At 40.8% G+C, this 27,725-nt stretch overlaps 2 protein-coding genes across 14 annotated transcripts in view; both read left to right on the forward strand.

Moving 5' to 3' along the window:
- The window catches only part of chd9 (chromodomain helicase DNA binding protein 9), a 76,653-nt gene extending 66,392 nt beyond the window's left edge, over nt 1-10,261 (forward strand). For 4 of the 11 annotated variants that reach the window (XM_078252831.1, XM_078252840.1, XM_078252908.1 and 1 more), the window contains 9 exons: nt 231-1,106; nt 2,131-2,330; nt 2,600-2,830; nt 3,783-3,960; nt 4,354-4,502; nt 4,704-4,934; nt 5,273-5,422; nt 5,701-5,805; nt 6,305-10,261. In XM_078252831.1, the coding sequence (XP_078108957.1) occupies nt 231-1,106; nt 2,131-2,330; nt 2,600-2,830; nt 3,783-3,960; nt 4,354-4,502; nt 4,704-4,934; nt 5,273-5,422; nt 5,701-5,805; nt 6,305-7,273 (3,089 nt within the window). In that variant the 3' untranslated portion in view covers nt 7,274-10,261. The remainder of the gene's footprint in view (nt 1-230; nt 1,107-2,130; nt 2,331-2,599; nt 2,831-3,782; nt 3,961-4,353; nt 4,503-4,703; nt 4,935-5,272; nt 5,423-5,700; nt 5,806-6,304) is intronic. The other 7 variants (XM_078252856.1, XM_078252864.1, XM_078252873.1 and 4 more) reach the window with 5 other exon arrangements.
- A 1,319-nt stretch (nt 10,262-11,580) lies between these two features.
- Nucleotides 11,581-24,523, forward strand: LOC144519640 (retinoblastoma-like protein 2). 3 transcript variants are annotated; one of them, XM_078252929.1, is made up of 14 exons: nt 11,582-11,754; nt 15,264-15,386; nt 15,864-15,970; nt 16,348-16,451; nt 16,657-16,794; nt 17,163-17,327; nt 17,557-17,626; nt 17,720-17,829; nt 18,216-18,392; nt 19,186-19,257; nt 19,540-19,600; nt 20,209-20,366; nt 21,094-21,258; nt 21,476-24,523. In XM_078252929.1, exons 2-14 carry the CDS (start codon nt 15,313-15,315, stop codon nt 21,725-21,727), a joined length of 1,653 nt encoding a protein of 550 aa, XP_078109055.1. In that variant the 5' UTR covers nt 11,582-11,754; nt 15,264-15,312; the 3' UTR covers nt 21,728-24,523. The 3 variants fall into 3 exon arrangements, with proteins under 3 accessions (XP_078109072.1, XP_078109055.1, XP_078109064.1); XM_078252946.1 differs by lacking the exon at nt 20,209-20,366 and having other exon boundaries at nt 11,581-11,754; nt 21,476-21,569; XM_078252938.1 differs by lacking the exon at nt 11,582-11,754 and having other exon boundaries at nt 15,321-15,386; nt 15,864-15,888.
- The last annotated feature ends 3,202 nt before the right edge of the window (nt 24,524-27,725 follow it).

Below are 27,725 nucleotides of genomic sequence, written 5' to 3' on the forward strand. Positions count from 1 at the left end.
TTTATTCCTGGCTGTAAATGGTTTTATGCTGGAGAGAGGTCAGTATCACCTTAATAAAAAGGTGGCTGAGGTAGACTGGCTGATAAGGTTAATCATTTGTGGAAAGACAAACATAGTAATGTTTAAGCTCCAGGCACAAACAGGTCTTTGGGTTGTCCTGTACCTGTGGAGCAGCCTTAATTTTGTCTTACACACTCTCTCTCACACCTCCTCCTTCGTCTTTGTTCCAGACTCTGCAGTGGACCCGTCTCTGACCATCCAGCCCATCACAGAGGAGCGAGCATCTCGTACACTGTACAGAGTAGAGTTGCTTCGCCAGGTGAGGGAACAAGTAATCCGCCATCAGTTACTCTATGAGCGCCTGCCGCTGTGCCAGATGAGCTCTGACTTGCCCGTCTGGTGGGAGGCTGGTACCCATGACCACGACCTGCTAATTGGAGCTGCCAAGCATGGCGTCAGCCGCACAGATTACCACATTCTGAGAGACCCTGAGCTCAGCTTCATGGCTGCCCAACGCAACTACAGCCAAACAAAAGCTGCACAGCAGCAATCGCACACATCCACCCTGCTTCTACACCCTCAGTGCCAGGCCTCTAGCTCAGTGTTGACAGGTTCTCCGCTGCCTCCACCCACGCCGAGAGATGCAGAGTCCAGTGGGGTTGTACCTAAAGTGGAACTAGCCTCAGAGGGGGAGGACGGCCGGGAAAAGCAGGGGGAGAGTTGGAGCCCTCCTCTAGCACCAGCTACTCCCACAGGTCTGGAGGAGAAGCCGGTGTCTGAGATGAGGGATAAAGAGAGGCAGATGGTGGCGGCACGAACCAAACCCCTGACACCCAACTCCTCTGAGAGGAAACCTAAGAAGGCCAGCAAGAGGAGCCGCAGGGAGGCTAGGCATGGCTCAGAGTCTGACTCAGATGGCTCTTCCTCAAGCTCTTCATCACGCTCCTCTTCCTCCTCCTCATCATCCTCTTCTTCCTCGTCACATTCCGGGTCCAGCTCATCCTCCTCTTCATCATCTTGCTCTTCTGGCTCTTCGTCATCCTCGTCCTCCTCCTCATCCTCTTCCGAGGACAGTGAAAGTGAGGGAAGGGAAGGGAAGAAGAAAGGTGAGAACCTCAAACCCAAACTCTTTCTAATGTGTAGGTGACCAAAAAAAAATTATGATTTAGGGCATTTTCACACCTGAAAGTCTGAACCAAGGTCTGGACCAAGGTTCATGTTTTTGTTACATTGTATACATTTGATCCGGAAAGTTTTGGTTTCACACCGCAGTTATGCAAGCGCACTAAAGAACTATCCGTGACAAACCTACGTCCTGTCGTCATCACATACGTGCGCTGCGTCTCCCGACAGTTGTAACTGATTGGTTTGTAGACGGGCTTCCCCGTCCTCTCGTATCCTCTCTCTGTCGGAGTTTTTGGCAGCTCTTTTTGTTTTGTTGCGTTGTTGAGAAGCAAGACACGGGAACTTTACTTGGGGTTTGAGGAGCTGCAGCATTTATTCAGAGACAAACTGAAACCTATGCTGTACATTTACTACCATTTAACAAGTAAACTGCTGATTTATTCTCTGCTCTGATAGCCGACAGCTGTCTGCTCTGAGCACATTCACCGTCTCTCTCTCACATACACGTAAGCGCTGAGCTATTCCTTAAGGAGCTTCCCCGGTCTTATAAAACAATGATAGCCTGCCAGAGCTTCCTGTAATTGGTCCTAAAGTCAAGCCATCCAAAAAGTGTTTTCATAAGGCAAACAAACCGAACCATGGTTCAGTTTGGTCCGGACCGAGACCACCTCTTTTGATCGGACCTAAATTTGGTCTTTTGATCCGGACCATGGTCCAAGGCACCTTTCGCACCTGCAATTTTGGTTCGGACCAAACTGAAAAGTCCGAAAGTCCGGACCAAATGAGGTAGGTGTGAAAACGCCCTTAATGTTTTGTTTGGAGCAAAGACACGTTTCACTCAATTACTAACTATCTAGATTGTTTAAAATAAATATACTATCCACTTTTTTTTTTCTTTAGTTATTCTGCTGCTGACTCTAGAGGACCGTGTTTAATAATAAGAGATATATAAAAATGTGTCCAAAGAAGTGAGCATACTTTAAAATGTTTAGGTGTGTTTCTCAGGTCTGTCTCTGTGTCCTGTAACATTCTCAGTGCCGGCAGCAACAACTGTAAAGGGCTTTGATGAGGATAGTGTGGCATCTCTGAGCACTACACAGGATGAAACCCAAGACACCCATGCGGCCGAGAACGGCATCGCTAACAACTCCTCGCATCCTTTCCAGGGAGGAGGGTACATGCTCGCTGCATCCTACTGGCCAAAGGTGAACTACTGTACATGTGTGCAATCCAGTTCCTGTTACTGATACTGTACATAACAACAAAACTGCATGGCTTACAAAGCATCAAATTGAGTATTAAGCTAAGGGGAATATTTGATCATTGAATATAATAAGTATTTGTCTCTGATTACTTTTAGTGATGGAAGTCCTAAAAACTTATCAATATTAAAAACATGCAGCATAGTGGGGAGAAGGGAAATCAAACCGATACAAGAGTTTGAGTGGGCTGATTGTCTGTGCTGTTTATTCAGGATCGTGTGATCATCAACCGCCTGGACAGCATCTGCCAGGCAGTGCTGAAGGGCAAGTGGTCAGGAACACGTCGGGTCTACGAGCCTGGAGGTGCAGTGGCCTCCTTCTACACCACTAAGCTGCTGGACAACGCCAACAGCCTGTGCGAGGACCCCTCTTCCTCACCACAGGGGTCAAAGGTGACCAAGCATGTTGCAGAAAACAAGGAGTTCTCAGTAAAACTCAACGATGTATGTTGATTTCTCCCTTCCTCCCCTCCTTCCTCCGCTTCGCCCTAATCGTAGGACCCTACCACTTCTGCTGCCATGACCGGTGCTAGCTGCCGTGTTCAGCATGTTTCTCTGGTTCTCTTCCTTCTTTCCTTTGGGTGTGATTAGTGGTTTTGACTGCCTGGCAGGAGGCAAGATTAATTTAATAGCAGCCTTCCTCGGTTTTCCCACACACTCAATTTGAATTGGGCTCCGAGGCTGTGATTACATGAGCACAAATCATTCAGTCATGAGAATATAATAAGGTTCAGTTTGAAGCCTCTCTAGACTGAAGGAGTCTTGCTTATAATCTGATTGAAATGGAGACCTTGGCTGTGGGTGTTCTCTAATATGCTTCTAGGCAATGTGGCTATTAACTTGGCAGGCCTCTGACTTGCTTCCATTTATTTTTTGCTTTTTATGTTGCTTTTTGACAAGGATCTTTTCCCAAATTGTATGTTTATTTTTACAAAGCAGACCTTCAGACACCTGCTGCTTCTTACCTGTACAATATGTATATACTGACAGCAGCTATCTCTTTGGCATGGCTTTCCACTACAGTCCAAACTATGAATAGATTGTCCCACTGCCCTAATAGCCACTACCCTCTGTGTCCATTTGTCCCAGTACTACTAACAAGAAAATACCTTGAACATATTTGCCTTCATTGTAAGACATTCTTATAAATGAGATAATTTGACATAAATAGAAATTCAACATACCTAGAAATGTGGAAATAACACAAGACAAATTTACTTTGAGCCTTAAATAGCAGGATAGACAAACGGACAGAGAAAGCTCCCTAAACAGTCTGAGAAGAATTAGAAAAGCACAAATTAAGCTTAAGTTTCTCCTTGTTTATAATTCTTTTTTTTTTCTGTGATTATAAATCTTCCTAGGCGTATCCAACACCTTTGTTTGTCTGTGTGCATAGCAGGAGGGAGGTCTGAAGTTGACCTTCCAGAAACAAGGTCTACCTCTGAAGAGGCCCCTGGAGTCGGAAGAGGGCCCCCAGGCCCAGCAGCAGTACCTGGCACGGCTTCATGAGCTGCAGAGCGCCTCGGACACAGGCCTGGCAGACATCACCAAGCCTCAGTGCAGCTTCCAGACTGGTGTGTTTATTTAAAATACAGCAAATAGAGTGAGACCTGTGCATACGGAATGTGTTGAGACGAGCCATCCTGTTTTCCTTTACCCCCACTAGATGGCAGCAAAGTATATATGTGGTGACTTGAAGACCACATAGACACTAGCCAACTTCTGTAGCCCTACTCGCTTTGTTTACACAGATATTTAAGTAGAAAATGTTCAGTCTGAAATATATCTGGACTTTTTCATAAACTACAGTAACTAGAGTTGAAAGTCCTAAAAAGTTTATTTAAATCTGAGAGTGAATGTGCCTAAAATTTAAGATAATTTCCAGATGTATCTCAAAGCTTCATCATTACTCTTTAAATTAAAACTTGACACAGTAGTTCACAGCTAACCGGGTGCGTCTTCTGCAGTGCCTCCAGGTCTTACTGGTCAGATGAGGCTCAACGGAGTACTGGATGGCCAGCCAGTGGTTAAGAGGCGGAGGGGGAGGAGGAAGAACGTGGAGGGGATGGACCTGCTCTTCATGAACAGGAGTAGAGTCCCTGCTGTTCCTGATCAGGTAAGCAGTTAACTTAGGAGCTTGTGTGCCATAATAGATATATATGGTACCACAAAGCTTCACATTTGAAATTATGGTTGGTGCTATGGTTATTTGTACAGATTACAATGTAAAATAATAAAGTTTGTTTGCTAAACTTTGCTGTATATGATGTAATGTAAATGATGTAAAACACTTTTTTTTTTGCTCGCGTATCTCCAGGTGCCTCCAGGGTGGGGTGGTATTGGCCAGGTGGGCATGGCTGTGGCCCCTGTGCCGGGCTTCAGCCAGAGCTCCAGTCAGGTCCCAGCGGACACTGACAGCAGGGTCCCTGTCATCAACCTCAAAGATGGCACTCGGCTCGCTGGGGACGACGCTCCCAGGAGGAAAGATCTGGAACAGTGGCTAATGGAGCACCCTGGCTTTGTGGCAGACACAGGAGCCTTTATACCTGTGAGTCCATTTTTTCCTATATATTTTTTTGTGGTGTTACAGGAAAGAGAGATTTCTTTCTGGTTATGTTAAAGGTAAATACGTGCACTGAGTTAACATGCAGTTGAAGGTCATGATAAGATATCAAAAATGTTCAGATAGTTGAAATGAGGATTTCATGGAATAATCAATATGTTGTACATACTGTGTTGCTGTCACATAAACCCACCCACAGGGGCAGAGTTTTTCTAATGCAATTGATGCAATACCTTGTAAACTAATAGCTAGCTCGTGCAGAAAAGTCACTGCAGTTAGACATTTTCTGTCAACATGACATATTTTTTTCATTTCATGTCTAGGGGGTAAACAAGATGCAAATGCAGTTCCACTTCCAGGACGGTCGGCCCAAGCAGAAGAGGCACCGCTGTAGGAACCCCAACAAGATTGATGTGAACAGCCTGACGGGAGAGGAAAGGGTCCAGATCATCAACAGGAGAAATGCACGCAAGGTGTGTTTGTGTTATTATATGTGGGTTTGAGAACATCCTCAACACTTTCAAAAATTCTTCAAAAATAATGCCATTAATGGTCAATAATGTCACTTTAAAATGAGATCCTACTACTACTTATCCCTTTTAAACAAGGTTGTTAAGTAAGTGATATTTGAATGATTTGCAGTATGATTGACAGAGTGGTGTTTACGCACCTGAGATGATGTTTCCTAAATGTAAAATGTGTATCTTGCCTGTTGTGCGTTTGTTCATGTTGCCTGTAATCCTTCCTGTAGGTTGGTGGAGCCTTTGCGCCTCCTCTGAAGGATCTGTGCCGGTTCCTTCAGGAGAACCCTGAGTACGGAGTCCCACCTGAATGGGCTGATGTTGTCAAACAGTCGGTGAGTCACAAAGTAACACGTTCATCCTCACTGACTTTGTATATTGGCACTTTTGTTAAAGGTTCTTGATGTAACAGTCATTTTATAAGGTACTTCTAGCCAAATGTAATGCAGCCAACTGCTCAGCAACAAATCCTTTCATGAAGGCCTTGACTTCTTCTGGGCGATTCAACTTTATGAACATTTTAAAGGCTCTATTTTGTGGTTCTATTGAATTGCATTGTGTTATACTGAGATGTGTTAATAATATTGTACATGAATGAGGACAGGCTAAGGTTATATAACAAAGTTATGTAACCTTCATGAATGTAGGATTAGCTGCATGGCTGTTGTAGTAGACTGCATTAGTTTTAGCCAGCTGTACCTAATAAACTAGCAATGAATGTGTTTGTTTACCCTACTGTTATTACTTGTACTATGATATTTGTAATGAAAAATCATCTTTAGCTGTGCTGTGTAAAACTGCTAATCCTGCATGTATCTTCCACGTTTTCTCCAGGGTTACCTCCCAGAGAGCATGTTTGACAGGATCCTGACGGGACCCATCGTTCCCGAGGAGGTGAGCCGGCGTGGACGCCGACCTAAGAATCCTTTGGCTAAGGTAGCGGCGGCAGCAGCCGCTGCTGCACCCAACCCAGCAGCCTCTGCCCTGGCTCTGAACCCCCTGCTGGCCAACGGCCTCCTCTCTGGAATGGACCTGAGCAGCCTGCAGGCCTTCCAGCAAAACCTCCAGAACTTACAGTCCCTGCAGCTCACCGCAGGCCTGATGGGGCTGCCGTCTGACGCTAGCAACCTGGCTGCAAGTAACTTAGCTGCCATGTTTCCCATGATGCTGTCTGGTATGGCTGGATTGCCAAACCTGCTTGGCATGAGCAACTTGCTCGGGAAGCCTGCTCAGGAAGGCACAGCAGGCTCTGAGGAGAAGACAAAGGGAATCAGCAGCGCTGTGACAGGAGAGCTGTCTGCCTCTAAAGCCCCCTCTCACACCTCAGACACCAAAGGAGAAAGGACAGAGGCCTCAAACTCGACTCCTTCTTCCACTTCCAGCTCCGCTTCCTCTGCTACCGCCCCACAAAGTGCTTCAGCTGCCTCTGCAGCCTCCGGTCACCCACTGTCTCTTAACCCCTTGTTACTCTCCAGTATGCTTTACCCAGGGATGCTTCTCACTCCAGGCCTTAACCTTCCTGTGTCTGCCACACAGCCGCAGAGCTCAAACAGTGACCCCACCCTACCTCCTGCTCGTCCTCCGCCACCTGCAGTCTCCCAGTCATCGCCACAGGAGATAGCTCGGCGAGCGGCAGAAAGGGACGGAGGCGAGGATGACGAGGCATTAGAAGACGAAGAAGAAGAAGATGACTCTGTAGAACAAAAGGAAAACAGTGGTCCTGAGGGTTCGGGGAAAGCTGAGTCATCTTCATCAGAGTCTGGGAGCTCTTCTTCATCAGATGATTCAGACTCCAGTGATTAGGAATGATCCTATGAATATATAATTATAAATTTATTTATGTATCGCCTAGAAATGTATACATATATTCACATATATATGGATTTTCCAGCACTTAATGTTGCGATTTCTTTACATGTAAATACAAGAAGTAACTAAAATGTTGTGTAATAAAGACTACAAAAACCTTTAAAAAAAACAGGAAAAACTGACTTAAAATGAACTGAAATAAAATTTCAGTGTTTGTTCACAAGGTACAGTCTTGTTTTGAGACATTTTGCATGTCAGACTTTAGTAGATTTCTGAACTTTGTGAACTTGTACCACAATTATGTACAATTGCAACAAAAAAAAACGGCATTATTGTAATTATGTCAGGATTTAATTTTATTAAAAAAGTGAAACCACATCAACATGCTCGTTGAGCTGTACTATTAATATATTTTGATTGTTGGGGGTTGGGGGAATGACACTTGACAAACACTTTGGTTTCTCTTGTAAATAGTCGGTACTTTTACAGGTTCGTTGACACTTATGCTTTGCAGATCATACGTTGGATATGTCAGCAATAACTTGGGCAGCTAATGAATGTCACTGAAGCTGTAGATTATATCTGCCATGTTCCACCCCAGTGCACAACTCACGCAGCCTCACTTACCTGTCCCTTACCTTCATATCATTTTGAGTTTGTTCCTGCATTAGTTCACTTAACTTTTTAGAAACCCAAATTACCTGCAGCTCCCGCTTTAATATCCAATTTGGGGGGAAACCTGGGGAATTTTTTTATTTATTTTTTTTTTTTTTTTAAATAAAACCCATAAGCCTAAAGCTGTCAAATGGATTCTAATTAAATTGTCGTAATTTCTTTTTGAGGTTTCATTTTTCACGTTATCTGATTTTAGAAACTCATTTTCACCATCACCTTACAAACATGTCACAACATGTCCCTGGTGCACTTTAGCTACTCCCAGTAGGCATACACGTTCACTTGCACATCTGTTGATTTTGACTACAGTATCTGAGTCTAACTCCTCGAGCTGTGAGGAACAGAAAACAACCTTTTACTGTGTGCCAAAAAAACTGCCCTTTGACCCTTTTGAGGTTTTGACTTAGTTTTGTGGTCTCTGTGTAGAAGACAAATTCAGGATTACTGATGATATGGATATTTCAACAACAACCCCGGCATATTTGACTGTATTTTACCTCAACTGTGCTAGATGGATTGGCTTCACTGTGCAGATGTACATTTGCATGGGTGTGTTATTTTGCTGTCCATGTACATAATGTCCTCGTTTCTGCTGGAATGTGTGTGTGTCAGAGGCCCTTTTTTTACTGTGAGCTTCCACTGTGTTTTCTTTGGCTGGACTCCTCTCACCTGGTATCTCCTGCTTCCATAACTTTCCAGTTTGATTGTTGTGTATTAAGGAGGGTGCCTTGCAAGGCTACAACCAGTAGAAAACTACTACCGTTACAAGTGTTTTTGACTTTCAAACATGCCATAAGAAATTTGAAGGAAATTACAGTCCTTTGGACTCTGTGTTACACGAGCACCTGTCTACCAAAGTCTTACACAACATGCACGGCACAAGCACAAAATAGTTCAAATCCTCTCTTAAGATTGTAGTAATTGTCATCGTCTGAGTATTACATTTAACACTGTGCCAGACAGGTTTGCTTCAGGAAGGGCTAAACAATCGCAGCGTGTGTTGGTGGGAGTTTGCAGCTTGGTTGTGTCTATTTCACTTTGTCTCGACTCTGTTCTGCTGATTAATGGAGCTTCAGCTAGATGTAGAAGTGCCCTTATCCTGTACCTCACGCTCTCGTTTGACGTCTGTCTGACAAACTAACAGCTCAGATTTGTGCTCCGCGTCCATGCCTATGCATTTCGTTCATCGTCCCTGCACATTTTTCGCATTCATCTGTAACCAGGATACACATAAACACTGGAATTCACTCAAGCCGAAGTACCTTTTGTAATTTTCTCTGGCTCTAGGACTGCTGTTAGACAGTGGACTGTTAGATACACATTTCAAAATTATTTCTGAGGTGAGGTTTTTGTCCGCCCCCCCCCCCCCTGAATTAACTCAGTCTGATTAGTTCTTAAGTGTTGCTGTAGCATTGTTCTGTAGTGGGTGAAACCATGAGCAGCCCCGCGGTCTGAACACAAAGACTGAAGACACCTTTTGATTTCCGATGTTGCTTTAAAGTGATTTCCTTGTATGCCTGTTATATATATATATATACACACCTCGTCATGGGTTTTGCTTGCAATGCAATTTTTTTTTTATTACTAACATTACAGTATTTTTCTATGTCTGAGCAATGAACTTAAACATGCCACTGTCATTTTGTATATCTGCACCTCTGCTCTCTTTAAACTTGTAGTGCCCTTATGCAAACACCCAGCCATTGCTTCTTCTGCTGTAGGTGATTGATCTAACGACTTGTTAATTTTTGTTGTTGCCCCACAGCGATGGGTTGATGGATTGATGACTGTGCTAAACCTCTTTAGGCCACATATGGAAAAAATGGTAGACTAAAGATTGGACTTTTTGCTTGTCTTTAAATTATTTTTTTTCGAGGTTGTAACTGTACAAGGACTCCCAAAGCACTGTTGCTGCTAGAGAGGCAGTGTTGTGCGTTAAACACAAGTAAACAATGACCAATATGCAAGAGGAATTACAAAACACACTACTGCTGTACAATGAGGTTTACTTTCCGTTTTCATACATGTTATCACTGAGATGACAAAACGAGCATCATTGGTTTTGTATTTTGATTTTCAAGCTTGATGATATCCTAAATGTCACCCTGGTCAGTTTTTTTTTTTCTTCTTCGTTGGACAGTTGTAATATTTGCAAGTTGTGGTCTGTGTAGTCAAATAATTCTTTATGTAGTGCAGGAAAATGCGTCTTAAAAGTCATTTGTAATTTATTGGATTACTTTCTATGAAGTTCTATAGAGGAAATTGAGGTTTAATTATTTTTATTAAACATATTCTTCTGACTATCAATTATGCGTGCCTTGCCTGTTGCTTTGACTCGGCGCCTTATTCAAGAAATCATTAGTGTCGGGATCTTTATGGCACATGAAGTGTACCCTTTATTACTGTTCTGCTCCAATCCGTTTTCCACACTGGCACTCACTGTAGAAAGCAGATTCAGTGGGAAGGCACAGGAAATAATGATCTTCTGATCCTGGATGAAAGCACTTTGTAAGCTTTTCTATGCATTAAAACTGCAGTGACAGAAAATAAACTGTACTTAAATTGAGGTAACTGAACCCTAATGTAGAATTGTCTACATTAGAACATTTTAAATTAACTTTAAGTTAAAAGAAGTAAGTATAAAGGGGTTCCTTTTTTAATCAACGTGCTAGAGTAACAAATCAGAAAACAGGTGTTACTAACAACATCAATATTCAGAGTGCAAGTAGAAAAAAAGGAGCACCATTGGGTTCTCTCAGTGCTAATTATAGCTATTGTAATGCAGCATGCGGTACATAGCCTAAGTATTGCATAAACGTTTTGAAAACTGTTTCAATGTTGGTGGTTCACTTAATCTTAAAGTGCTCATATTGTGCTTTTTGGCTTTTCCCCTTCCCTTTATTGTGTTATATATCTTTTTTGTGCACGTTATAGGTTTACAGAGTGAAAAAGCCCAAACTCCATCCCAAAGGCACTTAACATCTCCACAAACTGCTCCAAACAGCTGTGTTGTAGTCCAGCCTTTACTTCCGTGACGAACGTGCGTTTGTAACACACGTTATAATGCTCGCCTAGCTGCTAGCATGGCACTCCCTCATGCTCTGCTTCTGACCTGTGTAGTAGTCCTTACATAGTTACTGCGCATGTGTGACTCCCAGCAAAGATGGTACAGAAGTGAGATGTCTCACTCTGTAGCTAAAACAGAGAGCTCAACACACAGGGGGAAAAGAGGGACCGCAGCAATGTGCAGCACAACAAAATGTTTTATTTTTAATAGTAAACCTATTCTGATATAACCTATAAATACAATTATGAACCTGAAAATGAGCATATGAGCACTATATCTAGAAATATGTCATTGGTTGATGTTACCAACATTCTTTGCGTGTTATATTGGTAGCTTTTATGATTCATAATAAACAGTGCTGCTGTTTGTCCATCAAACTGTTTTCTAATTCTCTTCTTAACCAATACCACATGCAGGGTTTAACACATCAGTGGGTAAACAGTTAAACTGCTGAACATCAGCAAAGGGTTAACACATTTTCCTCTCTACTGTAAGTCCTCCACTCCTCCTCTTGGTGGTGCACAGTGGCCTGTGTATGTTACTTCAACAACTGTTCATTGCTTCTCATAGCAACAAGACCCAAGTGACAAGTTGGGGCATGTCTGAGAAAGGCCAATGATCTGAACTTCCTCAACCTACTGTGAACCATGCTGCACCACTTCTGTGCTACCAGCCGGACATATAAGAGTCATACAGGGGATTCTTGGATCAAAAGACTCTCAATCTGGCTCTGGTAAGTGACTTTTACCATCTATATGACTTTAGTTTTCTAGGTCAAAAGTTCAATTTAGATGACATGACTGATATATTGCATGAAAAGTCAGCTGACAAGCAAAATGTAACACTGTCATCATCCACTTCTACATTAGTTATAATAACTAAATGCTGTAGCACAGACTGAACCTCTACGGTTTACAATTGACTATTTTAAATGGGTCAATTGCAGCCAGGCCTAATGCACTTACAATACCGTTTTATTGATAATCAAAAACGACATTAATTCAGTTAACTAAAGTAACATTTAAATGCTTAGCACATGTCTGAAAGTGGAAGTAACTTATGTCAGTGAAGAAAACAGGAAAAGGGTGTAACCCATAAAAATTGGCAGCAGATTTTACATTTCTCAGAGTGTAAATTGATTTCTGATTTTATTACAGACTTTCCAGGAAAATAAAAACACCAACAAAACATGTTGGATGTTGCTTTTAGCCATATGTCTATTTCTGTGTACTTTGAGAGCAACAAAAAGACAGAGTCGAATTCTCTGTATGTGTTTTACATGATTCTGACATTATATGGAAAGCTGTCTGGGACTACCCTTGGTAATGGCACATTAACCCATCGGTTGTCAAAGGTCCATGAACAAAGATTTCTTCACAAATCTGGGCATTGTTAATCAGATAATGGTCAGGGCCTGGAGGTCATATTGTATGTACAGTATGACTCAAAGTCTCATACAGTGTGTATGAGCAGCTGTGTGCCTACTAATGCGGATACAGTCAGTCTGTATTAGTTTTGCGTGTTTTCTTGCAACAAATATCTTGTCTTAAACCTGCAGCTGTCGAAATTGACTGATGAAGACATAACGTGTCATAAATACACGGTCTACTCTCCTGATTTCAGTATTTGAAAGTGTTGCATCTGAGAATAAAGTGAATCAAGTGAAAGCTTTTGTTAGTCCATTAACCTGCAGTGCTGTGAAGACTATGCTCATTCAGAGGAAAGACAGTCTTTGAGGTCTCTGGTCCCTCCACACAGAATACACTGCAGACACACCGGACAATGCTTTATGGAAATATGCTTTGGTGAAGAAGTATCTTTTATATAAGTCTCTCTGTTCCTTACACTGATTATTACTGTTATGTCCTAGTTTACACTCTCACAGAGACAAACATTACAGGCATTACACAATAGTAAAAACATCTTAACCTTATTTGACCCCAAATAATTAAATTCTCAAACAATACAGAATGGGAAGATGTAGAGATTTTTTTCTCTCCGTAATAAGGATGCCTGCTCTTAACATACGTAACCTGGTCATTTAAACAAAATTAACAAATGAGCTGCAATAATGACCAATCATTAATGTCATTAACAACTTCATTAAGATCACCACAGGATAAAAGGGACCTTATCTTGGAGATGTGTGAAGACAGACAAATAAAGCAAGAGTGAAGAAGCGTCTTGCGTGAGCGTTGAAGCAAATGTCAGAATCAAATACTATTAATAACAAAGCTGTGTGACATTAGTGGAGGAAACGGTTGCAGACTGAAACAAAGGTAGCTTGTAATGAAAGTTACAGCTGTAAAGCCACTGGCATTGTCAAAAAAAGGGTCATTAAGAAAGTGTTATTTAGAATACCAGCCTGTGTGAGTGGACAAGCAATGTTTTAAGGAAGAAAGTCCAGAGAGCTTTTTACAACAGGCAGCTAGACTGACTGTGACTATTTATATATAGTATCTCCAAAAGAAAGCAAATAACGTTTTTAACTAAATCTGATAAAGTGATGGGCTCAAAATGGCTCCATGAAGAGGAAATATTAGGTTCATTACCACAATAAAAGTTGATGAGTATGGTTATATTTGATTTGTATATAGCTCGAGGATTTGTATTAGTGTCCTGCACACATGGTGCCCGGCCTGTATAGACTTACAAGACCGATGAAGAAACACAATCACAGTTCAGTATCGTACAACCTCTCCAAGCTTTCTTAGTTTCTCAGCTTGTTTCCTTCTCTGTATCTCGCACACACACACACACACACACACACACACGTGTATCACCACATGCCGTCTGCAGGTCTGTCTGACTCATTGAGGACAGTAGCTCAGAATGATAAACTGCACATGTGGGAATGATCAGAGGAACAGAGTGTCCATTGAGGCCGGACGTGGAGGGGAACAAACACACACAGAAACTGAAATGGGTGAGATAGAGAAGAGGGCTTTTTCCAGTGGAGAAAGGAATTTAGTAAAAGTAAGAAGTAAAAGTACCAATAGTACTACAACTATGTAAAAATACCCCGATACAAGTGGTGTTGGATAAGACCCATGGCCTCCAATCACCTGTGATCATTGTTCACATTATACAGCCTGGGACTAAAGCTCCTGTAATGGAAGCTGACAAAGAACATAACAGTCGGTTAAACTGAAAATAATCTTGTTTGTCTGGTGGCCTGTTGTCTGGAGATTACCATATCCTCAAACCATCTACCATATGACTTCCCCCTTATCCTTCAGATCTTAAAACTGGCACCATATCACTTCCTGAAGGTGTGCCCAAGCTTGCTTTTATTGCTTGCTTTATTGTATACTTACTGAAGCTGTTTACATTTTATACATTTGCATGTCATTTAATAAATGTCCATGAAATAAGAGAATGTGCACAGACAGGATTTTACAAATATTTGTCAGGGTTTGCATTAGCCAATATAGCTGACAAAGAACATAACAGTCGGTTAAACTGAAAATAATCTTGTTTGCCAAGCCGTCTAACAGACACAAGTCTTCTCTGGCTTCTAAAATAGTCCTCTTGTTACACACTCAACCCATCAGTCGACATTTATGTATGATGTACAGTAACACATATGACTCATCACAAATGAGAAGATTGATACCACTTTCTGCTAAATATGAAGCTCCAACCAGCAGGGGATTAGCTTAGTTTAGCATACAAACTGGAAGCAGGAGGAAACAGCTAGCCTAGCTCTGTCCAAAGTTCAAAAATCCACCTACTAGCACCTCTAAAATGTACTAAGTAATATTCGTACACATTACTAATTTATTTGTACACAAGTTGTTGAGTTACATGCTATAACTATTGGTTGGCTTTATTGGCTGGGCCACTGACTTGGTTACAGGAAGTAACAACCACTAGCCTAAATGGTAGGTACATTTGTGTTTGTGTTCAAACAAGATGTAATGTTTACATTTGTGAGATACTGGTAGTCAGATTATTTAGCTTCGGAAAGGCTGGCCATTTGACTTAATAGAAACCCTGTCCATGTTTATCCTGTCTATCACTTTAATAAGTACAATATGTGAGTGTTGTCATTATGCCTAGCTTCTTAAAAAAAAGTAGTGTCAGACTGATATAAAGCTAAAGATACATGAAAATAGTAAATATAAATTAAGCAATGACATTTAACCATTTTTACAAATTGTATTAATTTAGTGGTTGACTGATGATGCCAGATTGTACTGCACTGAAAGGTTTGTTTCTAATGTTCTTTTCCTTGTTTAGGTGCCCATTCCTGTGCTGACTCTCATCCTGTGTGAGTGTGGATTTCACCATGGCAACCGGGCCTCAGGGTAACCGAGGACGGCCAAGGTTTGGCCCTAGTGACTGTCTGATTGCTGTGTTCAGGTTAGCACTACCGTCTTACAGTATTACTCACACAGCGGCCATTTTGTCGGTATGGAATCTCAGAATTACGACATTATCTCTGTGTGTTATGTTAGTACACAACAAGTAGTGTAACAAAACACTATACCAGTTGCAATAAACCACAAAAGACCTTAAATAATTAATCAGTGCCACAGAGAGAATGATGTCTCTGTAGTGTTACTGCAATATCTCTCCATATAGCTTTGGTTTTGACACTATATAACAAGGGCTACTTAGGCACACAGGTTTGCATTAAGACAAAGGTTTGTATCACTATGTGTAAACATTATGTTTAGTTTAGGAGGTTCCTGTATACTCTTTAAATTATTTTACAGTTGCATTGAGGACTTTGAGAAACCTTGTGTGGCCTTTTAAATAATTTAAATGTTTTCTAACAACTCCCATTCATTTAATCACTATGCTACTATACTAACTAATATGATTCCTCTGATTCAGGGCCTGCTCCAGAGATCCAACCAAGGTGATTGAAACGAGACTGACATCTATGCTACGCACATTTCTGCAACACCACAGGGACAATGCAGGAAATGAGAATGCCAATGGTATACTTAAATGATGAATGATCCTACAATAATGGGACGAGGGGATGTGATAGTAACTTCAATGTTGGCGATAAATGCATTCACATTTAAAGAACTCTGTTACCTTATGTTCAATATTTCGGGAGGACAGACAATTAGAGGCTTCACAGTGTTACTGGTTTTTAGCCTAGAATTTTTATGGTTGATTTTATGATCACTGTTTCTATCAGAAGCAACAACGTCTCTTTGAGCAGAGCAGGGAACCACTCTCTGCTCACCTACAGTATTTTAAATCCCCACATGGCTAGAGAGTGTTTTTTAATGACATGTATCAGATTCTGAAAGAAATGTTTGTTGTTGATACATGTCACATACAATCCATGTGATACTTTTCACAGATTTGGCAGTAAAGTGCTGCTGTGAAGCCATGATCTGGTATTACAGGACCCTCGAGTGCCTTGCCAGTCAAGAGAGGAAGAGGCTGGGCATCAGTGACATCTCGGTGAGTGTACTGCCCTCATGTGGCCACAGGTGGAACTGCTGTTTAACAAAACTCTTTCCGCACACTGGGGGCACTGCATGTCACTGAGTGATGCAGAATGGGCTATACTTACTATGTGTATGTCCTTCCTGAGCCTTCCTGAAAAGTTTTGATCTCTAAATTTCATTTACATTTTCGTTTTGTGATGTGCATGTGTTTGTCGCAGGTCATCTTGGAGAATGATCTTTTCCAGTGCTGTCTGGTGGCCTGTTGTCTGGAGATTACCATATCCTCAAACCATCTACCATATGACTTCCCCCTTATCCTTCAGATCTTAAAACTGGCACCATATCACTTCCTGAAGGTGTGCCCAAGCTTGCTTTTATTGCTTGCTTTATTGTATACTTACTGAAGCTGTTTACATTTTATACATTTGCATGTCATTTAATAAATGTCCATGAAATAAGAGAATGTGCACAGACAGGATTTTACAAATATTTGTCAGGGTTTGCATTAGCCAATATAGATGCCAATTCAGCGTTTGTTACTTTAAAACGGACACATTCCTGTCTCGTGTGAATCTTAACAGTGGTTTCTGAGGGAGTAGAGATCCAGTTTTTTTTACCAGATAGTTTCCCATCTGGTTTGAGATTTGAACCAAAGCAACATCCATGCCACCTTCAGTTTTGAGGATACCTCCGTCCTCCATTTTGATTTCCTATGGTCTGACAGGTGATTGAGTTGGTGTTGCGGGCTGAAGTGGGCCTGCCTCGTGCTGTAGTGAGACACCTCGCCCAAGTTCAAGAGAAAGTTCTGGAGAGCTTGGCCTGGACCAGCGACTCACCGCTGTGGGAAGACATCAGAGCCAACGAGGGCCATCTGCCTACCTGCAAACAGGTTGGCAATAACACGCAAAAAACACTTTACCTGGCACCAGGAGTTATCTAAGATTTAATAATCAAGGTTCTTCCAAGGTGATGCTGGTGACAATTTCTGATTAAATTAGAAATACGATTCAAATGTTTCTTTCTACTGACCGAATGACAGACCTTTATCAGAACAGCAGAAGCAGTAGTGTTTTTTCACACATACGTGGCTTTAATGAGGGTTTTTGTGTCATATGCAGGTGATGCTTCCTACACAGCTTGAAGATTCAAAGAGAACAGACTTTCAACCTGACAGAAACCGACCAGGAGGTATACACGTAGTGTCAAAGCTCCCTTTTTTGACAAATTTTAATTGAAAACGGACTACAGTATTTTTATTATGGATTTGACTGTTTTTGTCAGTGGATCTCAATTTGGGAGCTGAACTGTCTGACAGCACTGACCAACAGAGTTCCCCATCAGCTGGAAACAGGCCTCAGAGAAGCAACCCCCTCCATCTGTTTGCTCGCAAGGTCAGTTAATCTACCACACCATAACATTCTGCTGGAGTGTGACGATAACTGTTATTTGGAGCCACAATTACAATAACCATTTAAAAATTCAATCAAGAGAGAAAAAAAAACAGCTAATCTACATCTAATAATAATAATAATAATAATAATAATAATCATCTACATTAAAGTTGATTCAAATGATGCAGGAGTTAGTGACAGACCACACTGTATTCTGTACTGTTTAGCTCATGTCCAGCTGATCAAATGGCCAAACTTTACTTTTACTATATATTATACACTATGTTTGTATGTTATAACGGTGACACAAGGTAATATGGGAATGTAATCATTTGTTTGGAATATTTTGAGATGTTTAGTATGGTCATGTTTTCTCTTTGGTTCAGGTTTACAGCTTGATGGGTAAACATCTGAGGGAGATGTGTTCCACACTGAACATTAGTGATGAGCTGCGGCTGAAGATCTGGACTGGTTTTGAGTACTCTCTGGTCCACTCCACTGACCTCATGGTAGACCGTCACCTGGACCAACTGCTCCTGTGCGCTATCTACATTATACCTAAGGTGGGCTTTGATTAGTCTACAGTATATCCACAACATTCCACTTCCGGGATTGCTCCGGTGCCGCCGGAAATTCCGCCAGATGTCCCTCTTTTCGGCCGGATGTCCGGTACCTTTCGCTTTCTTTGTGTTGTAATATTACTATCTATGGTTAACTGCTCCTCAGATCTCTGCAGGATACATCCAGACAGCTAGCTAGACTATCTGTCCAATCTAAGTTTTCTGTTGCACGACTAAAACAACTTTTGAACGTACACATGTACAAAATGCAGCGGCACCGTGGCTCCGTCCGTCACTTAGCACCGCCCAAGACGATTGTGATTGGTTTAAAGAAATGCCAATAAACCAGACCACGTTTTTCTCCCATTCCAGAATGCTGTGTGGACTTGCCAGACCCTCCTCCACAGCGCTGCGGCGGAGGGTCTGGTGAAGCGAGACTAGGCTTTGATAGCTCTGAGAGTACTCTCTCAGCACCTTTTATGGTCATTTGTTGATTTGGTAAACATGCTGATATACAGAATATGCAACTGGATGTCTGGGTCTAGGGGATATTATAACTGTAGGTCAAGAAGTGAAGTGAAGTGAAGTTTTTTTAATATGGTTAGGCTAACCTAGTTTACCATTTTATACTTAAGTTTTGTCCATTTGTGGTGTGTTGTCCTGATGCAGCTTATGTCACCTGCTTAATAGTTTTTTCCAGGAAAGGTTTATGGTTTGACTCCATTCAGATTCCGGCATGTACTGTAACAACACATATTACATAATCAATTATTTATTTATGGCATTGCTTTTACAGATTACAAAGCTGGAGATACCCTTCAAACGCATAATGAAGTGCTACAAAACTCAGCCACTTGCCAGCAAAAGTGTAAGTTATTTTTTATTCATTTTTTTGATCATTCTGCTTGTCATTGTGACCCATAAAGAAAACAGTGTGGCTGATGCATAGTCTCTATCACTGTCATATCAAGAAGCTAAATTGCTTACAAAATTGGATAGTTAAAATATAAGATGTGTGACTTGGATGTTACTGAATATCAAAACTGTGTCATCAAATTGACAGATTGTGTGATTAACATACTGAAAGTGTGATTAAGGTTTCAGCTTTATTAGTTCAAAAGTTATGAACACAGACATTTTCTGTTCTCAGGTCTGCAAAAATGTGCTGATGTCCAGAAGAGAGACAGAAAATGATCTCACTGGAAACAACAGTAAGAAAACCTTTAGTAAGAAAATATGTAAACTGCATGCAGGAAAATACAGTATGGAATTATTATTTCCTCTCATTACCTAGAGGTGACGAATACAAGCTGAGTTACACAGATTAAGAAATACATCAGTGTATACTAACTCAACTTTTCTTTCTTCATACTCATATTACTATAAATGTGTTTGTTTAGCCACTTTGTTTAGCCTTTTACTTACTAAATGATTTTTACTTGCAACTTTTTATTTATTGTTTTGGGCAAAGTTGCTAAAACAATGCTAATTTAATTAAAAGATTACACATGCTTTGATTTTGCTATTGCAATGACAGACACATCCTGTTAGCCCAAATAAAACACTACATCTAACATCTACAGCTGGACTCACAACATGTTACCTTTAACTGAAGCCCTTTAGGCAGCACATCTATGTCAGCCATAAGTCATGTATTATGTTGCTGGAGAGCAATGACTCATTGTACAAAAAATTAAACACATCAAGTTACCACAATAACTCACACTATATTACCTTCATTATATCATTAATGGAACGGGAGACAATGTACTGTAATTCCACGGTGAGAGGCGACTATTTATTACATTGTTGATTACAGATAATGGAAACCACGGCATCAGTATTCCAACCCCCAACACACTGTCAACACATTACCCAGAACCTAGCCAGGAGAGGGGAAATCTTATTTACTTTTACAACCAGATCTACACGACAAAGATGCAGCACTTTGCCAAGCAGTTTGCCCCAACCTCTGCAGTAAGTGAACCATTTTAAGTCTCAGAATTTTGACAACTGAACAAGAACAGAAAGTAACAAGCTGAGGTCACAAAAACCCAAAAGCCCATTAATGTATATGTAAAATATCATAATACTGTATAGGGCTGCACGATACGAGGAAAATATGTGATATGCGATGACGTTGTTGAATATCACGATAATGATATTACTTTCCATAAATAAACTATATAAAAGTGTAGTCAGTTCTGCATTTCTGCCGCTTTCAGTATTGTGCTTAAATACAAAGAATTGCTTGTTGAATTTAAAACAAACCAAAGGAAATCATATCTAACATTCGTTATTGAACAAATTAAACATTAAATTGTATACAAAAGTGGCCGTTTAGCTCAGTTGGTAGAGCAGGCGCATATATACAGAGGCTTCTTCCTCAACGCACTGGGTCCAGGGTTTGAATGTGACCGTTTTCCTGCATGTCTTCCCACTCTCTCTCCCCTTTCATATCTCTGTCTAATAAAGGCAGAAATGCCCCAAAAAAAATTCTCTGCTGATATTTTCTTTGTACTAACACAAAAAATCTCTGAGTGTCTTTTGCGATATGTTGCAGCATTTTGCGATGTGTTTATTGCGGCAGTTGATATTGCGATGACAATAAAAAAACAATATATTGCGCAGCCCTAATACTGTATCACTACATCACTTAAGATGGGATTTTTTTTTAACACAATGCTGTGTCACTCTTGTGTAGGGAGACACTCCTCCTTTGTCTCCATACCCCAGACAGTGGAAAGCATCTCCTCACAGACAGCGGCTGTCCAGCAGCCACTCCATCTACATTTCACCACACAACACAGAAACCACTCCCCCCCGTACACCCGGACTCTCGTACTACTTCAACTCAAGCCCCCGAGAGGTCTGTAGATATAATGTTGGTAACCTTTTTCTGTGATGAAATTGTTCAAAATTCAATTTGTTCACAGTGTAGAAGGTATGGGATATACATTTTTATTAGTAAACCTTTTTAACGGAGATAAAGTATTAATTTCATGATGATTCAGTGATTAAGTCACAGCTAAGTAAATAAGTTATGGTTGAATATTGCTACAAATATCCCTTCCGTCTCTCCACAGTGTCTGCGTGAGATCAATAACATGATCAGGACGGGCAGGTCACCCAACAGGCGATGCTATGTGGTATCACTGGATAGAGAAGAGGAAAAGGAGGAGGAAGGGGAGGAGGAGGAAGATGGTCCTTCAGCGAAGAGGCTTTGCTTGGAGGGTCAGTCAGCCTGGCAGAGGCGACTAAGGAATGTGGTGAATGATCGCGTGACAAGAAGAGACCAGCACCAACCATCTCCAGTTACAAGGCCTAAGCTGCACTAGAGCAGAGAGGAGCACGAAGTCTCACTGCTCCGGTTTCTGAGGCTGTAACTACAATGGCAGGTGTTCCTTTACAGATATCTGTTGAAGGAACACTTTGCCAATATTTAAAAAAGGGAACATCGGGTGCCCGGATAGCTCAGTTGGTAGAGCGGGTGCCCATTTATAGAGGTTCACTTCTCGACACAGCGGGCCTGGGTTTGACTCTGACCTGCGGCCCTTTGCTGCATGACATTCCCCCTCTCTCTCCCCTTTCATTTCTGAAAAAAAGAATCTTAAAAAAAAGGGAATATAACAGTTTCTTTTCTCTGTTTTCTCTGGTCATTTAACACCAATTTCAAAAATGTTTTCCAGCGGTAAGATAATTCTTTAGGAATTCCTTTGGGCCATATTCGTTATCAGCTCTACATCTCGTCTGCAGTCTGTCCTTTTTGGGTTTTTTTTGCCCTGCACTATTTCTGACACTTACGGTCCTTGAAAAAGGCACTAAACCCTCAGCTCAGTGGCAGATCGTAGATGATTGTGGTCGTCCTGAGCAGCTTACTGGTGGACGTGTACGAATCATAAAGTTAAACCAAGTACTGCAGTTGAAACTGTATGACAAGCTTGCCTGCTCATGTGGGTGAGCGAATGTCAAGCTTCATCAGTGTCTATGGCTTTAATAAATACTTGATTCTAACTGGCTCGATTCTGATTAACTGAGGGATGATGAAGTGTTCAGTGCGTTTTTATCCTGTAATGATACATTCTTGAATATACTCAAACATTATAAAAGTCCTGCTAATTTGGGACTGTTGAAAACATCAGGGGTGATTCTAGGATCAGACCTTTAGGGGGGCTCAGCCCCTAATTAGAATGTGACACGGATACAGTGCCTTCCAAAAGTGTTAAACCCCCCCCGCTAAATCAGTAATTTCATTAGCCGATAATCTCTAAACTAGCTACTGAACAACAACGTCAGGTAGCGTTTTTTGACACTATTAACACTATGATGGAACTAAACCTGACACTTCACAAGTCACAACCAATTTGACACAATGTTCTAACATTCAGCAATTTTAGTTGCTTACGTTTTAATTTGGGTTCTAATCTGCACCATGAAATGACCAACTTCTTCTCTGGGGACTACCAACATTAAACTTGACAACTGCTCCTGCTCTCCCTGTGACAAATTAGATAGAGACTCAGGCAAAGGTGGGAGTCTGGCACAACCACCTCCGATTGGCCAACATTACGTTTCTGTTAACCCTTTCCGTGCCTGGGTTACAAGTGCATAGCATTGGCAATAGCGACACAGGATATCAAATCAGTTTCAAGCCCTTTGAACCTGGCTTGAGCCCCCTAAAAAGGGTCTAAAATCGCCATTGGAAAACATGATGAAACGTGATTTTTCAATTCTTTGCAGGAATGAAGGGAAAGTGCAGAAGTTGGAGCAGCATGAAACTTTATTCAGATTTTGATGATTAGAACTGACAACTAATGAAAACACCAAATTCAGTATCTCAGAAAATTTGAGTGGTCCAAAGTTATGTTCTCTGATGAAAGTAAATTTTGCATTTCCTTTGGAAATCAAGGTCCCAGAGTCTGGAGGAAGAGAGGAGAGGCACAGAATCCACGTTGCTTGAAGTCCAGTGTAAAGTTTCCACAGTCAGTGATGTTTTGGAGTGCCATGTCATCTGCTGGTGTTGGTCCACTGTGTTTTCTGAGGTCAAGGGTCAATGCAGCCGTCTACCAGGAAGTTTTAGAGCACTTCATGCTTCCTGCTGCTGACCAACTTTCATGGAGATGCAGATTTAATTTTCCAACAGGACTTGGCACCTGCACACAGTGCCAAAGCTACCAGTACCTGGTTTAAGGACCATGGTATCCCTGTTCTTAATTGGCCAGCAAACTCGCCTGACCTTAACCCTATAGAAAATCTATGGGGTATTGTGAAGAGGAAGATGCGATGCACCAGACCCAACAATGCAGAAGAGCTGAAGGCCACTATCAGAGCAACCTGGGCTCTCATAACACCTGAGCAGTGCCACAGACTGATCGACTCCATGCCACGCCGCATTGCTGCAGTAATTCAGACAAAAGGAGCCCCAACTAAGTATTGAGTGCTGTACATGATCATACTTGTCATGTTCATACTTTTCAGTTGGCCAACATTTCTAAAAATCCTCTTTTTTTTGTATTGGTCTTAAGTAATATTCAAATTTTCTGAGATACTGAATTTGGGGTTTTCATTAGTTGTCAGTTATAATCATCACAATATTGATTGATTGATTACAATATCATGGGTGATTTAATACTATATTGAAGAAAAGTGTTTTACTTATTGTTACATCATTTGGTTATTTGAACGTGCAGAATATTTGTTTGCTGTTTCACTTTCATCTGCTGAAGGGACCAAGTTTCTCTAAATTCAATCTGAGTTTTAGATGTGTACAAGGATTTTGTTTGAAAAATAATCACGGTCCAGTATTCAACCTACACAGATATGATGTGGAAACTGGAGGAAGTTTGAACCTCCAGTGCACATAGCCAACAGTGAGAATTAACTTTATAGTAAAGTAGGAGACATCTTCTTTTCTAAATAGGCCTAGACAATAATAAAAATGTGTGAAGTAAACATAAAGCAGAGTATGTTTGATTCATGTCTGAAACCATGTCTTTAATTGTTGTTAAAAGATGCTGCTAAATTGAAATGCTTTTCATGTAATCTTCCAAGTGTCACCATGAACTCCAGTTTTTGAAAAGCAATCAGTGTTAAAAAAAAAGATACATACAAAATAAACATACATTTTTTGACAATATGTGTCCTATTCCTGTCTTTGTATAACAGTCTTATTCAATAAACTATTATTCAATAAATTATTCTCTTCATTCTTTAACAAAATTGTCAGACTTTAACAGCAAATACTGTTTGGATTCTGTTGAATTTCCACTTTAAAAAGTTAAACAGTCACTCTGCTGTGGTTCCTGTTTTTACTTGGCAGAGCAGTACTACCTAATGACCAACCAGCAAGGGACCCACTTTCATAATTTATAGTATAGACTGTAATTGTATTATTTAATATAATTGATTTTCAGTTTTCACACTCACACTCCACCTTCATACAAAGCGGTCTGTAGTAATGATCTACACATTTTGTTTCCTAAGACCCAGTAGACCTGTAAATACAGATCTGCTCTGACATTAACTGACTGGTGATAAATAAAAATTATAAATTCCTATTGTATGACGGAATAAAAGCAGAAACTCCCAGCACATCCATTGTTGGAAACCATGGCTGCCCTGTGATTGACACACAATCCCCTTCAGTGTTTATCAGTAACCATGTTTTGGCATGCTACGGAGTTAATTCTCAACCAGTGTTGCTTAGGAGGTAATTACAAAAAGGCAGTACAAACGGCAGACAAAGGCTCATAAAATGAAACCAACACAGTCAGGTGCCCAAAATTAACAGGAAGTCTTGAGGTTGCCATAGAGAACAAAGGCACCTGAGCCCACAACACTTATACGGGTCTTAGGGTTATGACCAGTAGTTCAACACTCCATACGCCTCTGCCTCCCATCAGCTGAACAGCACACTGTAGAAACTAAGATTTTGCCAAATCATGGGTTGCAACACAAGCCGGGGCACCACAGTGCTGGAACCTTCTGAAATGCCAGAGGAGAGGCCGAAGACAGCAACTTCCACCAAGGAGGCGTCTACAGAGGGAACCAATGGAACAACAGACAAAGACAAGGATAAAAAAATGGAGAAATCCAGCTGAGTGCCATATTTACACCTCATCACTCTTCTCAAGGTAAGAAATATGATTTTTTTTAAACTGAAAGCTGTATTTTTCCACTACTTCCTTTTCATCAAATCTCAAATATTATACACAATCTACATTTTACTTATCAGCTGACTATGACCTTACATTGTTTTCAAATCTATCAATGGAACAAGATTATAGTACCTCACCATAAAGAAAGCAATTTATGACCATCGCATTGGGGTCACTTTGATACAATCACCTCTATAACTTGACCGCCGTGTCTCTCTGAGGCTATTTGACATGACAAATGTGCTGTGTGGTGACTGAGATGGGCTCAGTGTGTCTGTGTTGCTGTGTGTACAGATTGGCCTGTCCGGGGTGAAGGAGGGCCTGTCAGCAGGAGGAGGCGACGCTGCACTACTGTCCATCAACCTCTGTGTCATCTGGGCCAGCCACACACATACACACACCAATACACGCACTAAAGATAAAATTCAGTTCTTATGTTCATATTCCAGAAATTATTTTGTGATAAATACGCTGATCCAAATACTGTGTTGTGTTGTTGTGTACCTGTGTTGCCTTTATATTCTTTTCTAGCCTGCGGCGTGCTTTGCATCGCCTTTTTTGTTTTTTCAAAGCCGTTATATGTTCATTCTCCGCTCCTCCTCCTCTGAAGCGCTCACACACCTCTGGTCAGGGCTGATAGATACAACACACTCTTTCAAATGCTTCCAATTTTGCTGCAGGCTAAAGCAGCAACCCAGATAGTCAGCTTGTGTTTCAGCTGTGGGTACCTTGCAGCCCTCCAACTAGATAGCATGCTCTGCATATCAGAGACAGTGAGTGTTTTACACTGCAAATAATGAAATGCTGCCAAGAGTTGGGTTACAAAAATGTTCACGCACTTTCCAGTCTATGCCACCAGGGGGCATGGACAAACGCTGAGGTAGTTCTCTGTGCCGCCACCAGGGAGCAGAAGTGATCTTTCCTCAATACTATGAGACATCTGAAGCTGGCTCCATTTGCTGAAGACATTTAATCTGAAATATAGGTTGTAAGTTTATTACCAGCTAGTGAATGGAGCTGGAATGAAATAGCCATTTCACAAAGCCATATCAAAAATACCCATCTCACAGGCAGCGGGAAATTACATGAAAATATTACCATTATACAAATGGAAAGTGTGATTGAATAATGTGCTGGAAAAGATAAATGAAAAGCACTTTGTTGGAAAACGTGGTACTAAATAGGTTTTTAATTTCAGTAGTGGGATAAAAGAAGCACATTTTACCCCATTTCAGTACCAATTGATTAGTGGTTCCACATCTGCAGATAGAGAGGGGGCCTTATCGTCTCATTATCAGTTAATTAATATGCATGCACACATGCCAATTATCTTTCCTCTGCCATTTAGCAGAAATGAGACATTGATGTTTTAATGGATGAATGAATGGATAACTCCTTTGTTGCTTTAAAGACAAGGCAAGCACATTGATTGACATAGCCGGGAAATGTTAAGAGGCACAATTGAATTAAGAGCAACCTGAAACACTTGATTATTATATTAATACTTCTCAGCAGCTAAGCCTTTCTCTGTCCCTTTATATGTGTTTTTTTTACTTTCGCATTAAAAATACAAAAGGGGCAAGAGATTTACAGTGCATTATATATGCATGTATGTACTGTATGTGTGTGTGTGTGTGTGTATATATATATATATATATATATATATATATATATATATATATATATATATATATATATATATATATATATACCAATGAGAATCCATTATGGAAACATTTTATTTGAAGGACATGCAGAATAGCAAGCTATTACATTTTCCACTGTGCCATGACTATTAAAGATTAAAGGACCCAAGGCCACACCAAGTGAAGCAAACCCAATATGAAAGTTATATTAATCATTATTCGGTTTACTGTACTGTGTGCGCTGAATTTATGTTCATGAGTCACAGGCCAGTGTTATGTGCCAGTGAAATAGGCAATATTATGGAAGGAAGCACTATTGACATTTTTCATTTCTGCATAAATGCTCCTGGTTGCACATTATGCCCAAGGGTGTTAGTTTTTTTTCTTTTATCGGTGCTCTTTGAGTTCAATGCCACAATGCTATAATATTGGAGTGATTCTGTATAATAATAAAAAATAAAAAAAAACTAGATATAGCTCTCCTGGCTAAATCCAAACCTAGGATCCATGATGTTTCCACACAAACATCATAG

Source organism: Sander vitreus, chromosome 1 (genome assembly GCF_031162955.1).
Source record: "Sander vitreus isolate 19-12246 chromosome 1, sanVit1, whole genome shotgun sequence".
NCBI lineage: Eukaryota > Metazoa > Chordata > Actinopteri > Perciformes > Percidae > Sander > Sander vitreus.